The 20,277-nt window shown below is 36.9% G+C and overlaps 1 protein-coding gene across 4 annotated transcripts in view; it reads left to right on the forward strand.

The window, feature by feature from the left end:
• The first annotated feature begins 10,918 nt into the window (after positions 1 to 10,918).
• Positions 10,919 to 20,277, forward strand: part of VPS45 (vacuolar protein sorting 45 homolog) — a 67,155-nt gene continuing 57,796 nt past the window's right edge. For 3 of the 4 annotated variants that reach the window (XM_036867205.1, XM_036867213.1, XM_036867230.1), the window contains exons 1-2: positions 10,931 to 11,125; positions 11,765 to 11,899. In XM_036867205.1, coding sequence (XP_036723100.1) covers positions 11,033 to 11,125; positions 11,765 to 11,899 — 228 coding nt within the window. In that variant the 5' untranslated portion in view covers positions 10,931 to 11,032. Of the gene's footprint in view, positions 11,126 to 11,764; positions 11,900 to 20,277 lie in introns of all 4 variants that reach the window. The other variant, XM_036867223.1, reaches the window with a different exon arrangement.

Below are 20,277 nucleotides of genomic sequence, written 5' to 3' on the forward strand. Positions count from 1 at the left end.
TGCGGCGAGCGGGGGCTACTCTTCGTTGGGGTGCGTGGGCTTCTCATTGCGGTGGCCTCTCTTGTTGCGAGCACCGGCTCTAGGTGCACGGGCTCAGTAGTTGTGGCTCGCGGGCTCTAGAGCACAGGCTCAGTAGTTGTGGTGCACAGGCTTAGTTGCTCCGTGGCATGTGGGATCTTCCTGGACCAGGGCTCGAACCCGTCTCCACTGCATTAGCAGGCGGATTCTTAACCACTGCGCCACCAGGGAAGTCCTGGAATCTACATTTTTTAACAAGCACCCCATGTGAGTCTATTCTAGCACACTGAAATTTAACAACTATTGCTTTACATGAAACCCTGATAAACTTCAGTAAGTTCAGAGCAAGTCAACCAGGTAGGAAGGTCTTAGGAACCATGTCACATAAAGAATTTTGAAGAAACCTAGGATGTTTAAAGCTAGAAAAAAACTTGATAGGAAGAACAAAAGAGATGGCACTCATATGAAAGATACTTTAAATTTATGCCATATCATTTTTAGAGGGTAAGTCCAAAGGGCAAAAATTAGAGGTAGACAGATTTCTAACAATTTGAACTCTTCAAAAATGGAATAGCCTTCTTGTGAATTAGTGAGTTCACTTCTATTTGGACATATTCAAGCAGATCACAGATGATTTTGTGCCAGAGATGTTGAAGAGAGACTTTACACCAGGCCAGATGATTTCTACATTCCCTTCCAACTCCTAGGATTCTTAAGATTCTCTAATTTTAGGTTCATGATCTCAGTAAGAGTTATAATCATTATAACACTTCCAGACGATACTGGAAGCCTATTTCTCCATAATCAAGTATTCAAATACATTTGGTGGTTTAATACAATGTATACAAAAACTGGTCTGAGTAAATAAAATCTCACACTATTATATTTTTTTCAAATTTAAGAGTTGTTAAAGGTTTAGTTTAGATCATATTTCTGCATATATATATGTGATGGCTAATCCCAACCTAAGAGCTAAAAATACAAAACTCTTATCAAAATCAGGTATGCAATGAGCAAATAAACTCATTCATTGCTTACCTGAAAGTCAAGGAAATGTGGCAAAGAAAACTATATATAACAAGCCAATATTACAATCTATCTACACAATAACTCATCTACTCCTTCCATCTTTATAAGGTGAAAAAATGAGTTTAAAATTTAAAGCAGAGACAAGATGTATTAATCTGTGAAAATGGTTCTTCAATTGTGTACCTTTAATAGAAAAAAAAGACACTTAGTATTAAAATGGATAAATTATATATCACTATGTTTATGTAGTAGTTGTAGCCAAGGTCCCTAAACAGAATATTGTCCAACGGTGCCAAGGGGATCGTAATAGTATCAAGAAGTGTTAGATTCAGATTTCAAGTTCTAGTTGAAAAAAGATAACATTTTATTTGTTTTTAAACTAAGCTAAGCTCTTAAACTAAGCTCTTAAATCAGAAATATTCCTCAACAGTCACCCTCCAGAGTTGAGGGAAGTTTTTGGAAAAAGGAGACAAAAAAGCATTGAGAAAGATAACATTTTCTAGAGAACTCTGCTAATATTAGAATTAAATGTTTTAATTAGATAGTAATTTACTTGCTTTCTTGTACGTTATGTCATCTTCTCTAGTTTGTGTTGTTACAGTTCTGCATGTGAAATAACAAAAACATATCATATAACAAAAACTGATCATATTTTACATGATCAGTATGTTACAACATTAAGATCAGACTAATAATACAAATCCACTCCACTGCCAACTTTTAAACTCCCTGCAATCTTACAGCAGGTCCTCAAGAATATTAAAATGTGAACAACAGGCTTTATATTTATCTTACAGAAGGTATAAACATCAATTATAAAGAAGAGATGCAATCCTTTTTTAGTTAAAACATAATTAACATGATTATAAACCATCTCTAATAAAGCGGAGGCAATAATTATATTGCTTGTAGTTCTATTCAGCGTTCATTGAACAATTAAAAACTTCAAAAACAAATACAAAGGCAAATCCTTATTATAGAAACAAAATAAATGCATTAGCTATTGATCCAGCATTTGCTTTTCCCCAATCTAAACAAACTAATCTTAATTCCTATGGCATACAGGGTGGATTGGAAAAGGAAGAAGCTAAAAATCTGTTGTTGTAGAGTTCCTGGTGTGTGGCATGTGAATGATGTAGTCACAGTGAAATTGAAGGGGGAGGGGCAATCTTCCCTCGCAAAACCTCTTTTCCTGCAGTCTTCTCCATCTCAGTTCATGGCAGCTTCATCCTGCTAGTTGTTCAGGCTAAATAAAACCTGGTATCTTGCGGGGACTCCTCTCTGTCTCACATATCCTTCATCCAAACCACCAGCTAATTCTGTCACACTCTCCAGAATCCATCCACTTCCTCACCATCTCCATCTCCCTGGTTAAGACCTCCTACCTCTCACCTGGATCATTGTAAATGCTGCTAACTAGTCTCCCTGCTTGTTGCCTTTGCTCTTTGCAGTTTACTCGCAACCCAGCAGCTGGATTGATCCACTCCTTAAAGCTCCCCAGTGACTTCTCATCTCATTCAAAATAAAAGTCAACGCTCTCACAATAGGGTCCTACACAAACTGTTTCCCATTATCTATCTTTCCCCCTCCTGGCCTCAATTCCAGCTACACTGGCCACTTTGCTCTTTTATGAACAGGTGACTCTCACCTCAGGGGTTTTGCAATTGTTCTTCCTTTTACCAGGAAGTTTCTTTTCTTTCTTTCTTTTCTTTTTTTTAGAATTCTGTACCCAGTGAAAATATCTTTTAAAAAAATTTTTTTATTGGAGTATGGTTGATTGATACCTGGAAGTTTCTTCATTTAGATAACACATGGTTTACTCCTCTCACCTCCTTGAGGTTTTTGCTCAATGCCCACTTCTCAGTGAATGATTCCCTGACCACCCTATCTATAACTGTGAACTTTATAAAAAAGAGACACTTAGTATTAAAATAAATTATAGATTTATCTATAATTTATATTTTATAATTTATAGATTTATCTATAATTTATCTGTAATCTATAAATACTCCTCCATCTCCCTTCTTTAAACCTGTTTTGTTTTTCTCTATAGAATTTATTACCATCTAATTACCATAAATTTTACCTATTTTCTTTGTCTGACTATCCTCACTAGATTGTAAACTCCATGAGGTTAGGAATTTTTGTCTGTTTTGTTTAATGCTTGTTTCTTTTTTTTTTTTTTGGCCGAGCTGCATGGCTTGCAGGATCTTAGTTCCCCGACCAGGGATTGAACCCCAGCCCAGGGCAGTGAAAGTGCCAAGTCCTAACCACTGGACCACCAGGGAATTCCTGCAATGCTTATTTCCACAGCTAGCACATAGTAGGTACTAAATAAATGCTTTTTGAAAGAATGAATACACTCTACAAATCCTCTAGTAACCAGAGTTGAGAACTAGATGCTTATATAGGTGACCCAGACAATTTTCTCTAAGAACCACACAGAAAAATGACTTTGGGGAAGTTAAGTGTCATTCAATTTAGATGTTTTAACTCAATTAAAAATAGCAGCATTAAATAGTCACATAAAAATTAGACCATTCCCTTTACCGCTTTCCTATCTTAAGTCTGGATGCCATTACTTTACTTCCAGAAAGAAATAGTTCCTAAATATTCTGCAGGAGAAAGCAAAAGAATATTAATAGAGATACTCTGCCCTTACATTTACACAGTCTTTCTTCAAAAAGTTGATAAAATTCACACCTCCCTCCAGGAGTTTAAGAAGGGAAATACATCCTTCTTCTTCCCACACTTAAGGAAATGCTTTAACCAAAATTTAAGAAAGCAAGAACAAGCTATCCCCAGGAACCTATGCAAAGAAAGAAAATGACAGCATGTCCTAAGAAACGTCAAAGACAAATGACTGTATTTCCATGGCTAGTACATAGTAGGTGTTCAATGCTTGTTGATAGAATAAATACCCTCCACAAATCCTCTAGTAACCAGTGTTGAGAACTAGATGCCTATGTAGAACTATTCTGGGGGCTCCACACCAGTGCTAAAGCAGACGCATGACACTGTTAGATTTCTATTAATATACTGCTCCCAGAAATTGAATAACATGTATAATATGAAGATATAAAACAATGATTTCCATATGCAAAATATAAAACTCAAAGATTTATGAACTGAGGTTTTCTAATCCGTTTCCTTCATTTGAAAGACAGAGGTCTAGTGAGCTTAAATCATCTCTGAAACTCATCTAAATATTAGTAGTGAAACATGCTATAAATCAGATTACGTGGCTCCATATTCATTACTCTTTTCATTCTATCATGGTACTCTCTAAACTTGAGTGTTCCTTGACCAGGAGTTCTATAGCATCTGAGTTTAAATTACTACATCACCAGGAAATTAGAAGTCTAATTTCCCAATATTATGCCTAAATTAAGTTGTGGTGAGCCTGGATGTTGCTGTATTCTTTCAACAATAACTGGAAAAAAACCAGTTTCACAATTAATTGCATATTTCCTGCCATGAACAGAGGAAACTGTCATTTGCAGTATAGTTTTCTGGTATAAACATGAATTCTGGTGTTCACATCTCCCAGGTTCATATCCCAGTTCCGTCACTTTTTAGCAGAAATCTTCTTAATCTCTCTAAGCTTCAATCTTCTCATTTTTAAAAAGAAGTTAACAGGGAATTCCCTGGCAATCCAGGGGTAGGACTCTGCACTTTCACTGCCGAGGGCCCAGGTTCAATCTCTGGTTGGGGAACTAAGATCCTGCAAGCCATGTGGCAAAAAAAAAAAAAAAAATAGGATCACATGCTGTATTTAGTTGCAATGGAAAGTACTCAGCACATGGCCTAAAACATACATATTCATGTTGACAGATCTACTGTCAATTGCAGTCAGACATGAATAGAAGTTATAATCAGATTCCCACCCTTCAAATTTTAGACTTTATGTTTATTAAAATAATCTCCCAAACAGAATGCCTGTTGATTTGAACCTGGTAGTTATTAGCTTTATCTAGTTCCTCAAGAAATGAAAAAATTATAAAGCAGTGAATTCATGTAACAGTTCAATAAGATTTAAAACCAAAACAGATTATACTCAACATTAAAGCATTTTGTGATCTATTTTGGCCAAAACAATGCATTTTTCCCTCATTTGTGTAACCATTACTTGGTGAACCAGCACCCAATGTTACAAAGATCTTGTAAGTTTTTTGTGTGTGTGTGTGATATTCAACACTTTATTATAAAATAGGCTTTGTGATCGATAATTTTGCCCCACTATAGGCTAGTGTAAGTGTTCTGGGTACATTTAAAGTAGGCTAGGCTAAGTTATAAAGTTTGGTAGGTTAGGTATAGTCAATGCATTTTCAACTTATGATATTTTCAACTTACAATGGGGTTTATTGGGATGTAACCCCATTGTAAGTGGAAGAAGAAAAGATCCTGTAAATTATTGATACCTTCTTAGTGGTCCAAGGGCGCCCTCTGTCTGGGTGCAGAAAAAGTTCAATGCTAAATTACTTTTTTAAAGCTGATGCTTTTCAAGTAAATTCTTAACAAGTCTATGAAATTAATCTTCTCTTTAATCACTGCTAACATATTGTCAGAAAAGACAATGTCATTGTTACAAGAGTACCAGAATGGTCAGGTCTTACATCCCTATAATTTACCTGGGAATTGGAAAGAAAACCCATGCTATTTTCCCCAGAATTTATTCCACATCATTCAATAAAATTGTTGGCATGTATCACCTACATAAGTATATTGATCTCTTTGTTTGTTCTGTCCATGTAAAACTCTATACTTTATTTAACATGCCATTGTAGCCGTTTGCCCAGTAATGAGTATCACCAATGTTAAATATTTATTGGGCATCTCTGTGTACAGGACACTGCACTCGGTGAAAAGGATCGGGAAAAAATTCTCTATTCTCAAAGAAATGGCAATCTACTTTCTTAATAAGGATGTGAACAAAGAAATATAGGGTAAGATGTCCACTGAAAAAGATATGCTTCTCTCAGTGCTGCTTTCTGTGTTACCTCAGGAAAGTTATTCAACTTCTCTGAACCTCAGTTTATCTGTAATATGGAGATAATACTCACCTCAAAGGAAAGTTGCACACATTAACTGAGATATTTGCAAAGGACTCAGCATATAGTAAAAGCTCAGTAAAAGGTGGTTGTTTTTATTTATTAATATTAAGAGAAATCTTAAATAACAGCATCCTACATTAAATTTCACTTGCTTCAAATGGAAAGATGCGTAAACAAAATATTTTGTATCTCATTTTTTTCAACATTATTCTTTCTAGTGAAGAAAAATAAGTGATCCTGATCAAGTGCTTGATTAAATCAATAATTAGCCATTTCTAAAGGAATTATTTCAGTATAAAAAATATAGTTAAGACTCCTTTACCACTACCAAAATTTAGGATTCATAAGAACATGCATTTTCTGGTACTTACTTTCATATGCCTTGCCTATTCTCTTGAAATATCTAAAATGTTGAAAATAATTTCATTGTGTTTCATGATCAGCTACATTTCTAACATAAAAGCAGCCCAAGAACAGAATCATGATCATAAAAGGGATCTTAGCAACTTCTAGTTCAATCTTTTTTTTTCTTTTTAGAAATAAGAACTTATGCATCTCCTTAACATTACAAAGCACTTTAAAATTTATTTTGTGAATTTTAATAATTTCTCGGGGGGGCAAGCACATAACAAAAAATTTTTTATTCAGTTTGTAGGTGGGAAAACATAAATAGCAAAACTAAGCACAGTACAAAATATTCACTAAGAAAAAATAGTTAAAGCTAGGCTAAAGACTACATGTATTATCTCAATTCTCACATTAACCTGATAGAGGTGCTATTTTCTCCATTTACAAATGGGGAAACTGAGTCACTAATCACTTATGTAACTTACCAATGTCCTGCAACTAGTACACAGCAGAATCAAATCCAGGCTGCCTGATTCCAGAGTCTGCACTCTCAACCTCTATCTATACCTTTCTATTACTTAAAAGTGACAATTTTCTTAAATATCCATGAGTCTGACATAAATGATTGTATAAATAAATGGGGGAAAAGGATCACTTTTTTACAGAAGAATTCCAAATAATAACTATAGAAGGAATGAGGAAAATAATTATCATTCAGTAAACACCAACTGTTGCAAGGAAGAACCATCAACGGATTCCAGTTAAAATTAACAGGTGTATGATGAGAATAGGATATTTGCAACTCATCACGGCATCTCTCCATATGATATTTATTAATTATAAGGAGAAAAATAGTAAATTTACGGTGGAGAAACCCAGCAGACACAACCTAAATAAAGTGATCAAAGTTAACATCACCACCAGAAAGGTGGAATCACTGTAATTACTGAATGTACAGACAGAACCCTCCATGCAAATAATTTTTACTTAATGATTTAAAGCTCTTCAGTGTTTTTGTTACCATAAAGTTTGGTACTAAACTACCAACTGTGACAAAAACTCAACAAATTCTGTTTGATTTGAGGCTGGGTAGGCACTAAGTCTCTGAAATCACTTGAAGCATTTTTCCTAAGTTTTGTCTTCGTGAAAACTGTATGCCTTAAAGAAATTATGATGGAGCAGGCCAAATATTCCCATTAATATTTCTATTATCGTATAGCAATGCAAGATACAGTTATTATGGAAATTATATTTGGAAGCTATAGTTTACAAATTCTGAAATCCATTCTATTTTTAAATATTATTGACAAAGGAAACTGAAATATGCCATATGTAAAAAAATAAAAGGTATGTGTACCTTTTGATTTCAAATAATTAAAGCTGATATTTATTGAGCCTTTACTATGTACCAGGCACACTTTTTTCTTGCACATTATTTCATTAAATTCTCACAATTTCATAAGGTAGATTATATTACCACCACTTCTCAGATGAGTAAATGGCTAGAAAGGTTAAAAACACTGCATAAGGATGGGTTGTCTGACACAAGCAATACTGTCATTCTTTTTCTAAATATTTTTCCAATTGCTAACAAGCAGAAAATCTAGTTAATTTGAGTTTCATTGACTTTCATCTTCACTTCCCTCCTATGCAGGGCTATGTTAACACACAGCAACAAGGAGAATGGTAAATAATTAATAATCTAAGATAATTAAGAGTTGGCCATATTGTTAGTATAATTATACTGAACTTATTTACATATCCTTTGTTTTATATCAAACTTTGAGTTCTTATGGAGGAGAAACATGATTTTGATTAAATATAAAATGGACAGTTAAACCTCTAAATAGTACACACTTTGTAAGAAGCTGAAGCACATGTCATTATTAAGGTAATCATTCTTGATTACTTCATTTACACACATCTTCACAAGTCTAAACAAAATGTACAGATATAAACACCATAATTTTTAACTTCCTGTTTTCCACCCTTAAAGCACTGATTCCTTGAACCTAGTAAAAAAATTTTCAAGTAACTGCATTAGAAAGTTTATAATTAATGTAATCATTTATATTTGAAGTATTTATTTTTTAAATTTGAAGTTTCTATTATTAAAAATATTTCTTATTATTACAGTTTATTTACACCCTTGATTTTTAAAAAAATAAGTAAGGTGCTTCATATTGGCTTCTGGATTTGCTGTCTTGCCTACAACAAAACAAGTCACTGGGTTTATCCTGGATGAGTCACAGAGCAACAGTTTGGACTTGATCATTGGTTTCAGTCCTATTTTTAGAGGTATGGGAATACAAAATAAGTTCTTAATCTGGAGACATTTAAAATGGCTTTTTTGGTTTTCTTCAGAAAGGAAAAGGGCTGCCAAACTTCAGGACCATCAGAGAATCCATTAAATATATAATAAATATTTTGTACAAAATGTTTACACTCTATTCAACATTGTATCTTACCCACGTGTAAAATAACACTGCCACTGACATCAGTGGAATTTCATGGGCAACGGAATGAGTCAGTAAGTCTTGTCAAAATAGGCATTTTTCCTACTCCTCTAAAATGTTATAATTGTCCAAATATAAATACTTAAAAGGATGCAGTTTCCATGTATTACTTACAGATTGACAATTGTCTAAAAAAGCACAAAGTTCATAGACAAGCCTCTCTCTCCTTGTTCTTTCTAAAAAATGCATAAAATGGAAAACAACCTTATACTATACTGAAATCCAAATTATAGGTAAGAAAAAACAAAAACCAAATGACACGAGTGTTAATTAATTTTCAAATATTGGTAACTTACAGGATTTGCAGTTACTTAATTTTTCATTAGCATTGGTTTGCTGTTTTCTATATTTTAAATTGTAATATGCTTTAAAGAAAATATTTAATGTACTAAAAAATTTTTTAAACATTTTAAATGAATAAGAATAGAATTTTCAGATAACATTAGATTTTTCTCATTTGTATCCATTTAAAGATTCATTTTCATTTTAATATAACTTTTCTTGCAAAATATATCTCAAAAATAGAAAAAAATACCCAAAGTTTTATTTATGTGGTAGAAAAATTGAAAAGGAAAGAAAATAAACACATTTTCACAATTTCAGAGGTGACAAAAACCTATGGTATTTCAAGTGGTTTCTGATCTCCCTTAAAGGATTTGAAAATTGTATACAAAGTTTTATAAATTAATCTTAACAGCCCGATTCCTGTTGACGTGCTCTGGGTCTAGTTTTAACTGTAAACTTCATACAATGTAATGAAAGAAAATTGATTTGGTAATGCTGAACCTATTGATTAAACTGTGAACACAGCAAACACTGGTCATTTTTTGGGTAGAAATATTTACAAGCAATTAAAATCACTGATTTCTTGCAGCTGTTTCTTGTTGTCTTCCTGATTTTACAATTCCCCAACGCAAAGGTGCAGAAAACTGACATTTACCACCCTTTTCGAGAAATGGCATGATGGAGAGAAGACCTGCGGGTTAGAAACACAAATGCAGACATGTGGAAGTTGATGGCTTTAAGATTCATTTTGTTGCTAAGTTTTTGTCGTTTCTTAAATTAAAATTTTGAGTTTTTCCTTAAAATCCCCGCGCTACTTTGCTTTAGCCCCACCGAATACATGCCCCCTACCCATTTTTGACCCTGTTAACTCTTCTCCTGCCGCTGTTTAAGCATCTCAAGTCCCCAGCACCCCGGGAGAGTTGAAGCCCACGGAATCCAAACGCCCAGGGAGCCGAAAACTGGGTGGTTCCGGGCTCCGCTGGACCCACGGCCTGCGAGTTCGGCGGCAGACCCCACCTCCAGGCCCTCCTGGGAGATCCGAGGCCTCTCCCAGAACATTCCTAAAGGGCGTTCCCTCTGTTTATTCGTTCAATAAGTATTTGTTCAATTTCCGATGCCCCTCAGTCTTCGGAAAAGCAATTCGGGCCTCACCTTGCAGTGCAGTGTCCTCGTCTTGTTAATGACACAAATATGCCGGGGAAGACGAATCTCGGCCACTATTTAGCAAATACCGCATGAGATTTACCAAATGCCGTCCCTCCGAGTCCCTAGCATCTGCCGGGAACATAAAGCCACCTCCCTTCCCTCCATCCTTCACTGCCACCCAAGAAAGCGTTAATGGCAAATAGCGACCACGGCCAAGCTCTGCTGTTCTTGCCTCCGAGCCAGCATTATGCCAAGTTCCTCCACACCGCGAGGCGCCACCCTCTCCCCAAGCCAGCAGGAGGGGCGTCAGGCCGCGGCCCGGACCCCGGGCCAAGGGCTGGGAGAGATCTGAGCGTCCGGGCCTCAAACACCTCCGGGCTGGAGGTGGGTCGAGAATCAAGTCCGGGCGTGGCGGCCTAGGGTGTCTCAGCCGAATTCTTCCATGCAGCCGGGAGGCTGTATGTCCGAACCGCGTAGCTGAACTACAACTCCCAGGACCACAGCTGACCGGACTTCCGGAAGCCAAAGCCGGGCGGGGAGGAAGCTGTTGAGATCCGGCCAAGAGGCCGGGGGTTAATTTAGCAAGAAAAACGGGGGGCGGGAAGAGCTATAGGGCTAACCTGTCAATTCGCCACCATGAACGTGGTTTTTGCTGTGAAGCAGTACATTTCCAAAATGATAGAGGACAGCGGACCGGGCATGAAAGTACTTCTCATGGATAAAGAGACGGTGAGTTTGCTTTTGCTCGGTGTTTGTGAGGGAACCCTCCTCCCTTGGAATAGCTGGTCCCATTCCACTGTAGGACTTAGTATTTAATTAAAGATTTATAAGTGAGGGTCAGTTCAGTGTGGAACTGAAAGGTTGTATAAAGCTTGCCTAGAAGGATTTCAGTCTGAATGGCTCTAACCACTGCCAGAGGTTCTTGTACCCAGAACAATTTATTGAAATCAGAACTCGTTTTCTAAATGCCTCTGCCAAGAAATAATATATAAGACAGCGCACTTGGAGGACTTTGGGATGGTCCTGTTATTTCCACTCAGCATTATGTTTTTAAGGGAAAGCTGTTAGGGCTCAAACTGAGGTGACAGGTTATTATTTATTGGTTACAAAATTTAAAAAAAGAACTCTTTAAAGTGATGGGAAATTTTTTAGTTGGAAATTTATGGGTTGTCCGTGTTCAGAGAGAGCGTTTCATTGTGGTACATTACTTATTATTTTAGATGCTCAGTAAATGTTATTACATATGTTAGTATTTAAGTTATCCAACTAAGTAGTATTAATGAAAAAAAAATTTTAAGGCTTAGGTATGGCTGCTTGTTCTTATTATTCTGGACTAGCATAATATTAGTTAATTCTTTTTCTTTACAGACCGGCATAGTGAGTATGGTATACACACAATCGGAAATTCTCCAGAAGGAAGTGTACCTTTTTGAACGCATTGATTCTCAAAATCGAGAGATCATGAAACACCTGAAAGCAATTTGTTTTCTTCGACCTACAAAGGTACTACATAAACAGCTGCCGTCTGCCTAGGCAAACACAGCACACTATGATCTGGAAGTATTATTAAGGCAAAATAAATTTATATTATCATCATCTGGCATCATAATTATCCTGGTTTATCAGAGTTATAACCATGATTCTCCTCCTTTCCACGTCTCAGTCACTGCTTACAGCCAGTTTTTCCTTCAAGATGTCTTTAAGGTTCTCAGCTACTTCCAAAGCCACTAACTATACTAACAGAGACCCACATCACTTTATTCCTGGATTAACCTCCATACCTATCACACTGAACACCATTGCCATTTATTTATTTATTTATTTTTAATTTTTGAATTTTATTTTAATTATTTTTTTATACAGCAGGTTCTTATTAGTCATCAATTTTATACACATCAGTGTATACATGTCAATCCCAATCGCCCAATTCATCACACCACCACCACCACCCCCTACGGCTTTCCCCCCTTGGTGTCCATACGTTTGTTCTCTACATCTGTGTCTCCATTTCTGCCCTGCAAACCGGTTCATCTGTACCATTTCTCTAGCTTCCACATATATGCGTTAATATATGATATTTGTTTTTCTCTTTCTGACTTACTTCACTCTGTATGACAGTCTCTAGATCCATCCACGTCTCAACAAATGACCCAATTTTGTTACTTTGCATGGCTGAGTAATATGCCATTGTATATATGTACCACATCTTCTTTATCCATTCATCTGTTGATGGGCATTTAGGTTGCTTCCATGACCTGGCTATTGTAAATAGTGCTGCAATGAATATTCGGGTGCATGTGTCTTTTTGAATTACGGTTTTCTCTGGGTATATGCCCAGTAGTGGGATTGCTGGGTCATATGGTAATTCTATTTTTAGTTTTTTAAGGAACCTCCATATTGTTCTCCATAGTGGCTGTATCAATTTACATTCCCACCAACAGTGCAAGAGGGTTCCCTTTTCTCCACACTCTCTCCAGCATTTGTTGTTTGTAGATTTTCTGATGATGCCCATTCTAACTGGTGTGAGGTGATACCTCATTGTAGTTTTGATTTGCATTTCTCTAATAATTAGTGATGTTGAGCAGCTTTTCATGTGCTTCTTGGCCATCTGTATGTCTTCTTTGGAGAAATGTCTATTTAGGTCTTCTGCCCATTTTTGGATTGGGGTGTTTGTTTCTTTAATATTGAGCTGAATGAGCTGTTTATATATTTTGGAGATTAATCCTTTGTCCGTTGATTTCGTTTACAAATATTTTCTCCCATTCTGAGGGTTGTCTTTTCGTCTTGTTTACGGTTTCCTTTGCTGTGCAAAAGCTTTGAAGTTTCATTAGGTCCCATTTGTTTATTTTTGTTTTTATTTCCATTACTCTAGGAGGTGGATCAAAAAAGATCTTGCTGTGATTTATGTCAAAGAGTGTTCTTCCTATGTTTTCCTCTAAGAGTTTTATAGTGTCCAGTCTTACATTTAGGTCTCTAATCCATTTTGAGTTTATTTTTGTGTATGGTGTTAGGGATTATTCTAATTTCATTCTTTTACATGTAGCTGTCTAGTTTTCCCAGCACCACTTATTGAAGAGACTGTCTTTTCTCCATTGTATATCTTTGCCTCCTTTGTCATAGATTAGTTGACCATAGGTACGTGGGTTTATCTCTGGGCTTTCTATCTTGTTCCATTGATCTATGTTTCTGTTTTTGTGCCAGTACCATATTGTCTTGATAACTGTAGCTTTGTAGTATAGTCTGAAGTCAGGGAGTCTGATTCCTCCACCTCCGTTTTTTTCCCTCAAGACTGCTTTGGCTATTCGGGGTCTTTTGTGTCTTCATACAAATTTTAAGATGATTTGTTCTAGCTCCGTAAAAAATGCCATTGGTAATTTGATAGGGATTGCATTGAATCTGTAGATTGCTTTGGGTAGTATAGTCATTTTCACAATGTTGATTCTTCCAATCCAAGAACATGGTATATCTCTCCATCTGTTGGTATCATCTTTAATTTCTTTCATCAGTGTCTTATAGTTTTCTGCGTACAGGTCTTTTGTCTCCCTAGGCAGGTTTATTCCTAGGTATTTTATTCGTTTTGTTGCAATGGTAAATGGGAGTGTTTCCATAATTTCTCTTTCAGATTTTTCATCATTAGTGTATAGGAATGCAAGAGATTTCTGTGCATTAATTTTGTATCCTGCAACTTTACCATATTCATTAATTAGCTCTAGCAGTTTTCTGGTGGCAGTTTTAGGATTCTCTATGTATAGTATCATGTCATCTGCAAACAGTGACAGTTTTACTTCTTCTTTTCCAATTTGTATTCCTTTTATTTCTTTTTCTTCTCTGATTGCCGTGGCTAGGACTTCCAGAACTATGTTGAATAATAGTGGTGAGAGTGGACATCCTTGTCTCGTTCCTGATCTTAGAGGAAATGCTTTCAGTTTTTCACCATTGAGAATGATGTTTGCTGTGGGTTTGTCATATATGGCCTTTATTATGTTGAGGTAGTTTCCCTCTATGCCCACTTTCTGGAGAGTTTTTATCATAAATGGGTGTTGAATTTTGTCAAAAGCTTTTTCTGCATCTATTGAGATGATCATATGGTTTTTCTTCTTCAATTTGTTAATATGGTGTATCACATTGATTGATTTGCATATATTGAAGAATCCTTGCATCCCTGGGATAAATCCCACTTGATCGTGGTGTATGATCCTTTTAATGTGTTGTTGGATTCTGTTTGCTAGTATTTTGTTGAGGATTTTTGCAACTATATTCATCAGTGATATTGGTCTGTAATTTTCTTTTTTTGTAGTATCTTTCTCTGGTTTTGGTATCAGGGTGATGGTGGCCTCATAGAATGAGTTTGGGAGTGTTCCTTCCTCTGCAATTTTATGGAAGAGTTTGAGAAGGATAGGTGTTAGCTCTTCTCTAAATGTTTGATAGAATTCACCTGTGAAGCCATCTGGTCCTGGACTTTTGTTTGTTGGAAGATTTTTAATCACATTTTCAATTTCATTACTTGTGATTGGTCTGTTCATATTTTCTGTTTCTTCCTGGTTCAGTCTTGGAAGGTTATACCTTTCTAAGAATTTGTCCATTTCTTCCAGGTTGTCCATTTTATTGGCAAAAAGTTGCTTGTAGTAGTCTCTTAGGATGCTTTGTATTTCTGTGGTGTCTGTTGTAACTTCTCCTTTTTCATTTCTGATTTTATTGATTTGAGTCCTCTCCCTCTTTTTCTTGATGAGTCTGGCTAATGGCTTATCAATTTTGTTTATCTTCTCAAAGAACCAGCTTTTAGTTTTATTGATCTTTGCTATTGTTTTCTTTGTTTCTATTTCATTTATTTCCACTCTGATCTTTATGATTTCTTTCCTTCTGCTAACTTTGGGTTTTGTTTGTTCTTCTTTCTCTAGTTGCTTTAGGTGTAAGGTTAGGTTGCTTACTTCAGATTTTTCTTGTTTCTTTAGGTAGGCTTGTATAGCTATAAACTTCCCTCTTAGAACTGCTTTTGCTGCATTCCATAAGTCTTGGGTCGTCGTGTTTTCATTGTCATTTGTCTCTAGGTATTTTTTGATTTCCTCTTTGATTTCTTCAGTGATCTCTTGGTTATTTAGTAACGTATTGTTTAGCCTCCATGTGTTTGTGTTTTTTACGTTTTTTTCCCTGTAATTCATTTCTAATCTCATAGTGTTGTGGTCAGAAAAGATGCTTGATATGATTTCAATTTTCTTAAATTTACTGAGGCTTGATTTGTGACCCAAGATGTGATCTATCCTGGAGAATGTTCCATGCACACTTGAGAAGAACGTGTAATCTGCTGTTTTTGGATGGACTGTCCTATAAATATCAATTAAATCTATCTGGTCTATTGTGTCATTTAAAGCTTCTGTTTCCTTATTTATTTTCATTTTGGATGATCTGTCCATTGGTGTAAGTGAGGTGTTAAAGTCCCCCACTATGATTGTGTTACTGTCAATTTCCTCTTTTATAGCTGTTAGCAGTTGCCTTATGTATTGAGGTGCTCCTATGTTGGGTGCATATATATTTATAATTGTTATATCTTCTTCTTGGATTGACCCCTTGATCATTATGTAGTGTCCTTCCTTGTCTCTTGTAACATTCTTTATTTTAAAGTCTATTTTATCTGATATGAGTATTGCTACTCGAGCTTTCTTTTGGTTTCCATTTGCATGGAATATCTTTTTCCATCCCCTCACTTTCAATCTGTATGTGTCCCTAGGTCTGAAGTGGGTCTATTATAGACAGCATATATATGAGTCTTGTTTTTGTATCCATTCAGCAAGCCTGTGTCTTTTGGTTGGAGCGTTTAATCCATTCACTTTTAAGGTAATTATCGATATGTATGTTCCTATGACCATCTTCTTAATTGTTTTGGGTTTGTTTTTGTAGGTCCTTTTCTTCTCTTGTATTTCCTGCTGAGAGAAGTTCCTTTAGCATTTGTTGTAGAGCTGGTTTGGTGGTGCTGAATTCTCTTAGCTTTTGCTTGTCTGTAAAGCTTTTGATTTCTCCATCGAATCTGAATGAGATCCTTGCTGGGTAGAGTAATCTTGGTTGTAGCTTCTTCCTTTTCATCACTTTAAGTATATCATGCCACTTGCTTCTGGCTTGTAGTGTTTCTGCTGAGAAATCAGCTGTTAACCTTATGGGAGTTCCCTTGTATGTTATTTGTTGTTTTTCCCTTGCTACTTTCAATAATTTTTTTTTGTCTTTAATTTTTGCCAATTTGATTACTGTGTGTCTCAGCGTGTTTCTCCTTGGGTTTATCCTGTATGGGACTCTCTGTGCTTCCTGGACTTGGGTGGCTATTTCCTTTCCCATGTTAGGGAAGTTTTCGACTATAATCTCTTCAAATATTTTCTTGGGTCCTTTCTCTCTCTCTTCTCCTTCTGGGACCCCTGTAATGCAAATGTTGTTGCGTTTAATGTTGTCCCAGAGGTCTCTTAGGCTGTCTTCATTTCTTTTCATCCTTTTTTCTTTAGTCTGTTCTGCAGCAGTGAATTCCACCATTCTGTCTTCCAGGTCACTTATCCGTTCTTCTGCCTCAATTATTCTGCTATTGATTCCTTCTAGTATAGTTTTCATTTCAGTTATTGTATTGTTCATCTCTGTTTGTTTGTTCTTTAATCTTGTAGGTCTTTGTTAAACATTTCTTGCATCTTCTCGATCTTTGCCTCCATTCTTTTCTGAGGTCCTTGATCATCTTCACTATCATTATTCTGAATTCTTTTTCTGGAAGGTTGCCTATGTCCACTTCATTTAGTTGTTTTTCTGGGGTTTTATCTTGTTCCTTCATCTGGTACGTAGCCCTCTACCTTTGCATCTTGTCTATCTTTCTGTGAATGTGGTTTTTGTTCCACAGGCTGCAGGATTGTAGTTAGAAGAACTTCTGCTTCTGCTGTCTGCCCTCTGGTGGATGAGGCTATCTAAGAGGCTTGTGCAAGTTTCCTGATGGGAGGGACTGGTGGTGGGTAGAGCTGACTGTTGCTCTGGTGAGCAGAGCTCAGTAAAACTTTAGTCTGCTTGACTGCTGATGGGTGGGGCTGGGTTCCCTCCCTGTTGGTTGTTTGGCCTGAGGCAACCCAACACTGGAGCCTACCTGGGCTCTTTGGTGGGGCTAATGACAGGCTCTGGGAGGGCTCACGCTAAGGAGTACTTCCCAGAACTTCTGCTGCCAGTGTCCTTGCCCCCATGGTGAGCCACAGCCACCCTCTGCCTCTGCAGGAGACCCTCCCACACTAGCAGGTAGGTCTGGTTCAGTCTCCCCTGGGGTCACTGCTCCTTCCCCTGGGTCCTGATATGCACACTACTTTGTGTGTGCCCTCCAAGAGTGGAGTCTCTGTTTCCCCCAGTCCTGTCGAAGTCCTGCAATCAAATCCCACTAGCCTTCAAAGTCTGATTCTCTAGGAATTCCTCCTCCTGTTGCTGGACCCCCAGGTTGGGAAGCCTGACGTGGAGCTCAGAACCTTCACTCCAGTGGGTGGACTTCTGTGGTCTCAGTGTTCTCCAGTCTGTGAGTCACCCACCCAGCAGTTATGGGATTTGACTTTACTGTGATTGCGCCCCTCCTACCATCTCACTGTGGCTTCTCCTTTGTCTTTGGATGTGGGGTATCTTTTTTGGTGAGTTCCAGTGTCTTCCTGTTGATGATTGTCCAGCAGCTAGTTGTGATTTTGGTGTTCTCACAAGAGGGAGTGAGAGCACGTCCTTCTACTCTGCCATCTTGGTTCAGGGCCACCATTGCCATTTAATCTTACATACTTATATCAGTGTTTTGAGTCTTTATCATTTTATTCACATCTATGCTCAGGAACCTTTAATGGCTCAATTTTACTTCCATGATTAAATTTATATTTAGTAGCCCTCAGAGCCCTCCTTTAGCTGGTCTGGTCTGCCCTTATGTATTCAACCTCCTATGTCCTACCTCTGCTCCTCCACTGCGGCCAGATAGGCCTTTTTATGATCCCTCTACATGCTCATTCCTGTCCTCTGTTTGTTCTCTTCCCCTGATTAAAGATTCTTTAGCCTTCTGTCAGTTTTCATCCATCATCTTCTAAATCTAACTTGAGTCCTGCTTTAAAAATCCTTTACTATTTCAATCTTATTTTGTATATTCTCTTGTTTTATATTCATGTTCTTAACTCCAGTACTTGTACATTATCTACTTTCCAATATACAAATCTGACCATGTCACCACACTTGAAATCCTTGAATGATTTCTCATTGCTTTTATGATAAAGACAAAACTCCATTAAGTGTGGCCTGCAAGGCCCTGTATGGTCTAGCTCCTACTATTTCTATAGCCTCATTTCAAACCATTCCCCTTTTTGCTCTTAGCCACACTAATCTTTCAGTCCACTATATTCTGTCATGCTGCAGGACCTTTGCACAGGTTCTTCTCTTTGCCTGGAACATTTTCACTCCCTCAAGCAAATCTTTCCTGGCCTTGCTGACCAGGTCAAACCCCCCTCTCATAAACACTTATAGCACCATCTTCCTCTCCCTATTACTTGTTGTGGTTGAAGTCTCATATGGTTTGTGTGATTAATTAATATGTCTCACCTACCAGCAGTAAGCTCCAGGAGAGCAGAGATGATGTCCATATTTTCACACTGTTATGTCCCCAATGCCTGCCACATAATGGATACTCAATAAATAGTTCCTGAATTAATTAATACATCAATTAATTCTTTGATACAGTAGTTTCCAATTGCTTCATATTAGTCATGAAATTTTGGCTCTGGGAGGGATCTTAGAGATTATCAGTCCATCATTTCCTAACATTTTTTATTAGAGAAGCTCTTTCAGCGCCATACGTATGTTCTCTCAAACTCAAATGTGTTGTTAAAAACAATTTTTCCTTAAGATTACATTATAAAGTTAATTTTTAATGTGTTTTTTAAATTTAAATGACAGTTGTTAAAGTCTTTTTCCCATTTCACAAGCAATATGTATTGCTTACGTTACTTTTAATTCTGTAAGGAAATGTATGTTTTTTTAACATTCAAAAATGATATTTTATATCATGTATAATTTGGGGATCAACTTTATACTGAAATTTAACCATATGTTATAGTATCAAAAGTAGATAAGACCTGCATTATGATCGTATGTAATTGGAATAATTATGTTTTGACCATTTGAAAATCAACTGTTTTTTAGTTCTAAATTTCATGTTTTATTTTTAAATAATGTAATTATACAAAAGGTCTTAGCCTACTGTTTGCAAATACTTCACAAATATTGAAGTTCTGCAGCCTCTGGTCCCAATTAGTTAAAAGCCCAAGTGAATATATTTAACTATATTTTCTCTTTTTTTTTTTTTTAAATTTATTTAATTTATTTATTTATTTTTGGCTGTGTTGCGTCTTTGTTGCTGCGCGCGGGCTTTCTCTAGTTGCGGCGAGCGGGGGCTACTCTTCGTTGCAGTGCGCGGGCTTCTCATTGCAGTGGCTTCTCTCATTGTGGAGCACGGGCTCTAGGCGTGCGGGCTTCAGTAGTTGCGGCACGTGGGCTCAGTAGTTGTGGCTCACGAGCTCTAGAGCACAGGCTTAGTAGTTGTGACACACGAGCTTAGTTGCTCCGCGGCATGTGGAATCTTCCCGGACCAGGGATCGAACCCATGTCCCCTGCATTGGCAGGCGGATTCTCAACCACTGTGCCACTGGGGAAGCCCCTATATTTTCTCTTGAATGTTGGTTTTTAAAGGACTAGACACATTTTGATGTTCCACATAAGAATTTTGATCAGATGAATAAAATTTATAAGCAAACAGCTTGAAGCAAATTTGCAGAATTATTATCTATCTTATGTTATATTTCAACATCTATGTCCTTTATGTTTTTTAATCTTAATTTGGCCAAGGCAGTGCAGCTAGT

The sequence above is a fragment of the Balaenoptera musculus genome, chromosome 1, assembly GCF_009873245.2.
Source record: "Balaenoptera musculus isolate JJ_BM4_2016_0621 chromosome 1, mBalMus1.pri.v3, whole genome shotgun sequence".
Lineage (NCBI taxonomy): Eukaryota > Metazoa > Chordata > Mammalia > Artiodactyla > Balaenopteridae > Balaenoptera > Balaenoptera musculus.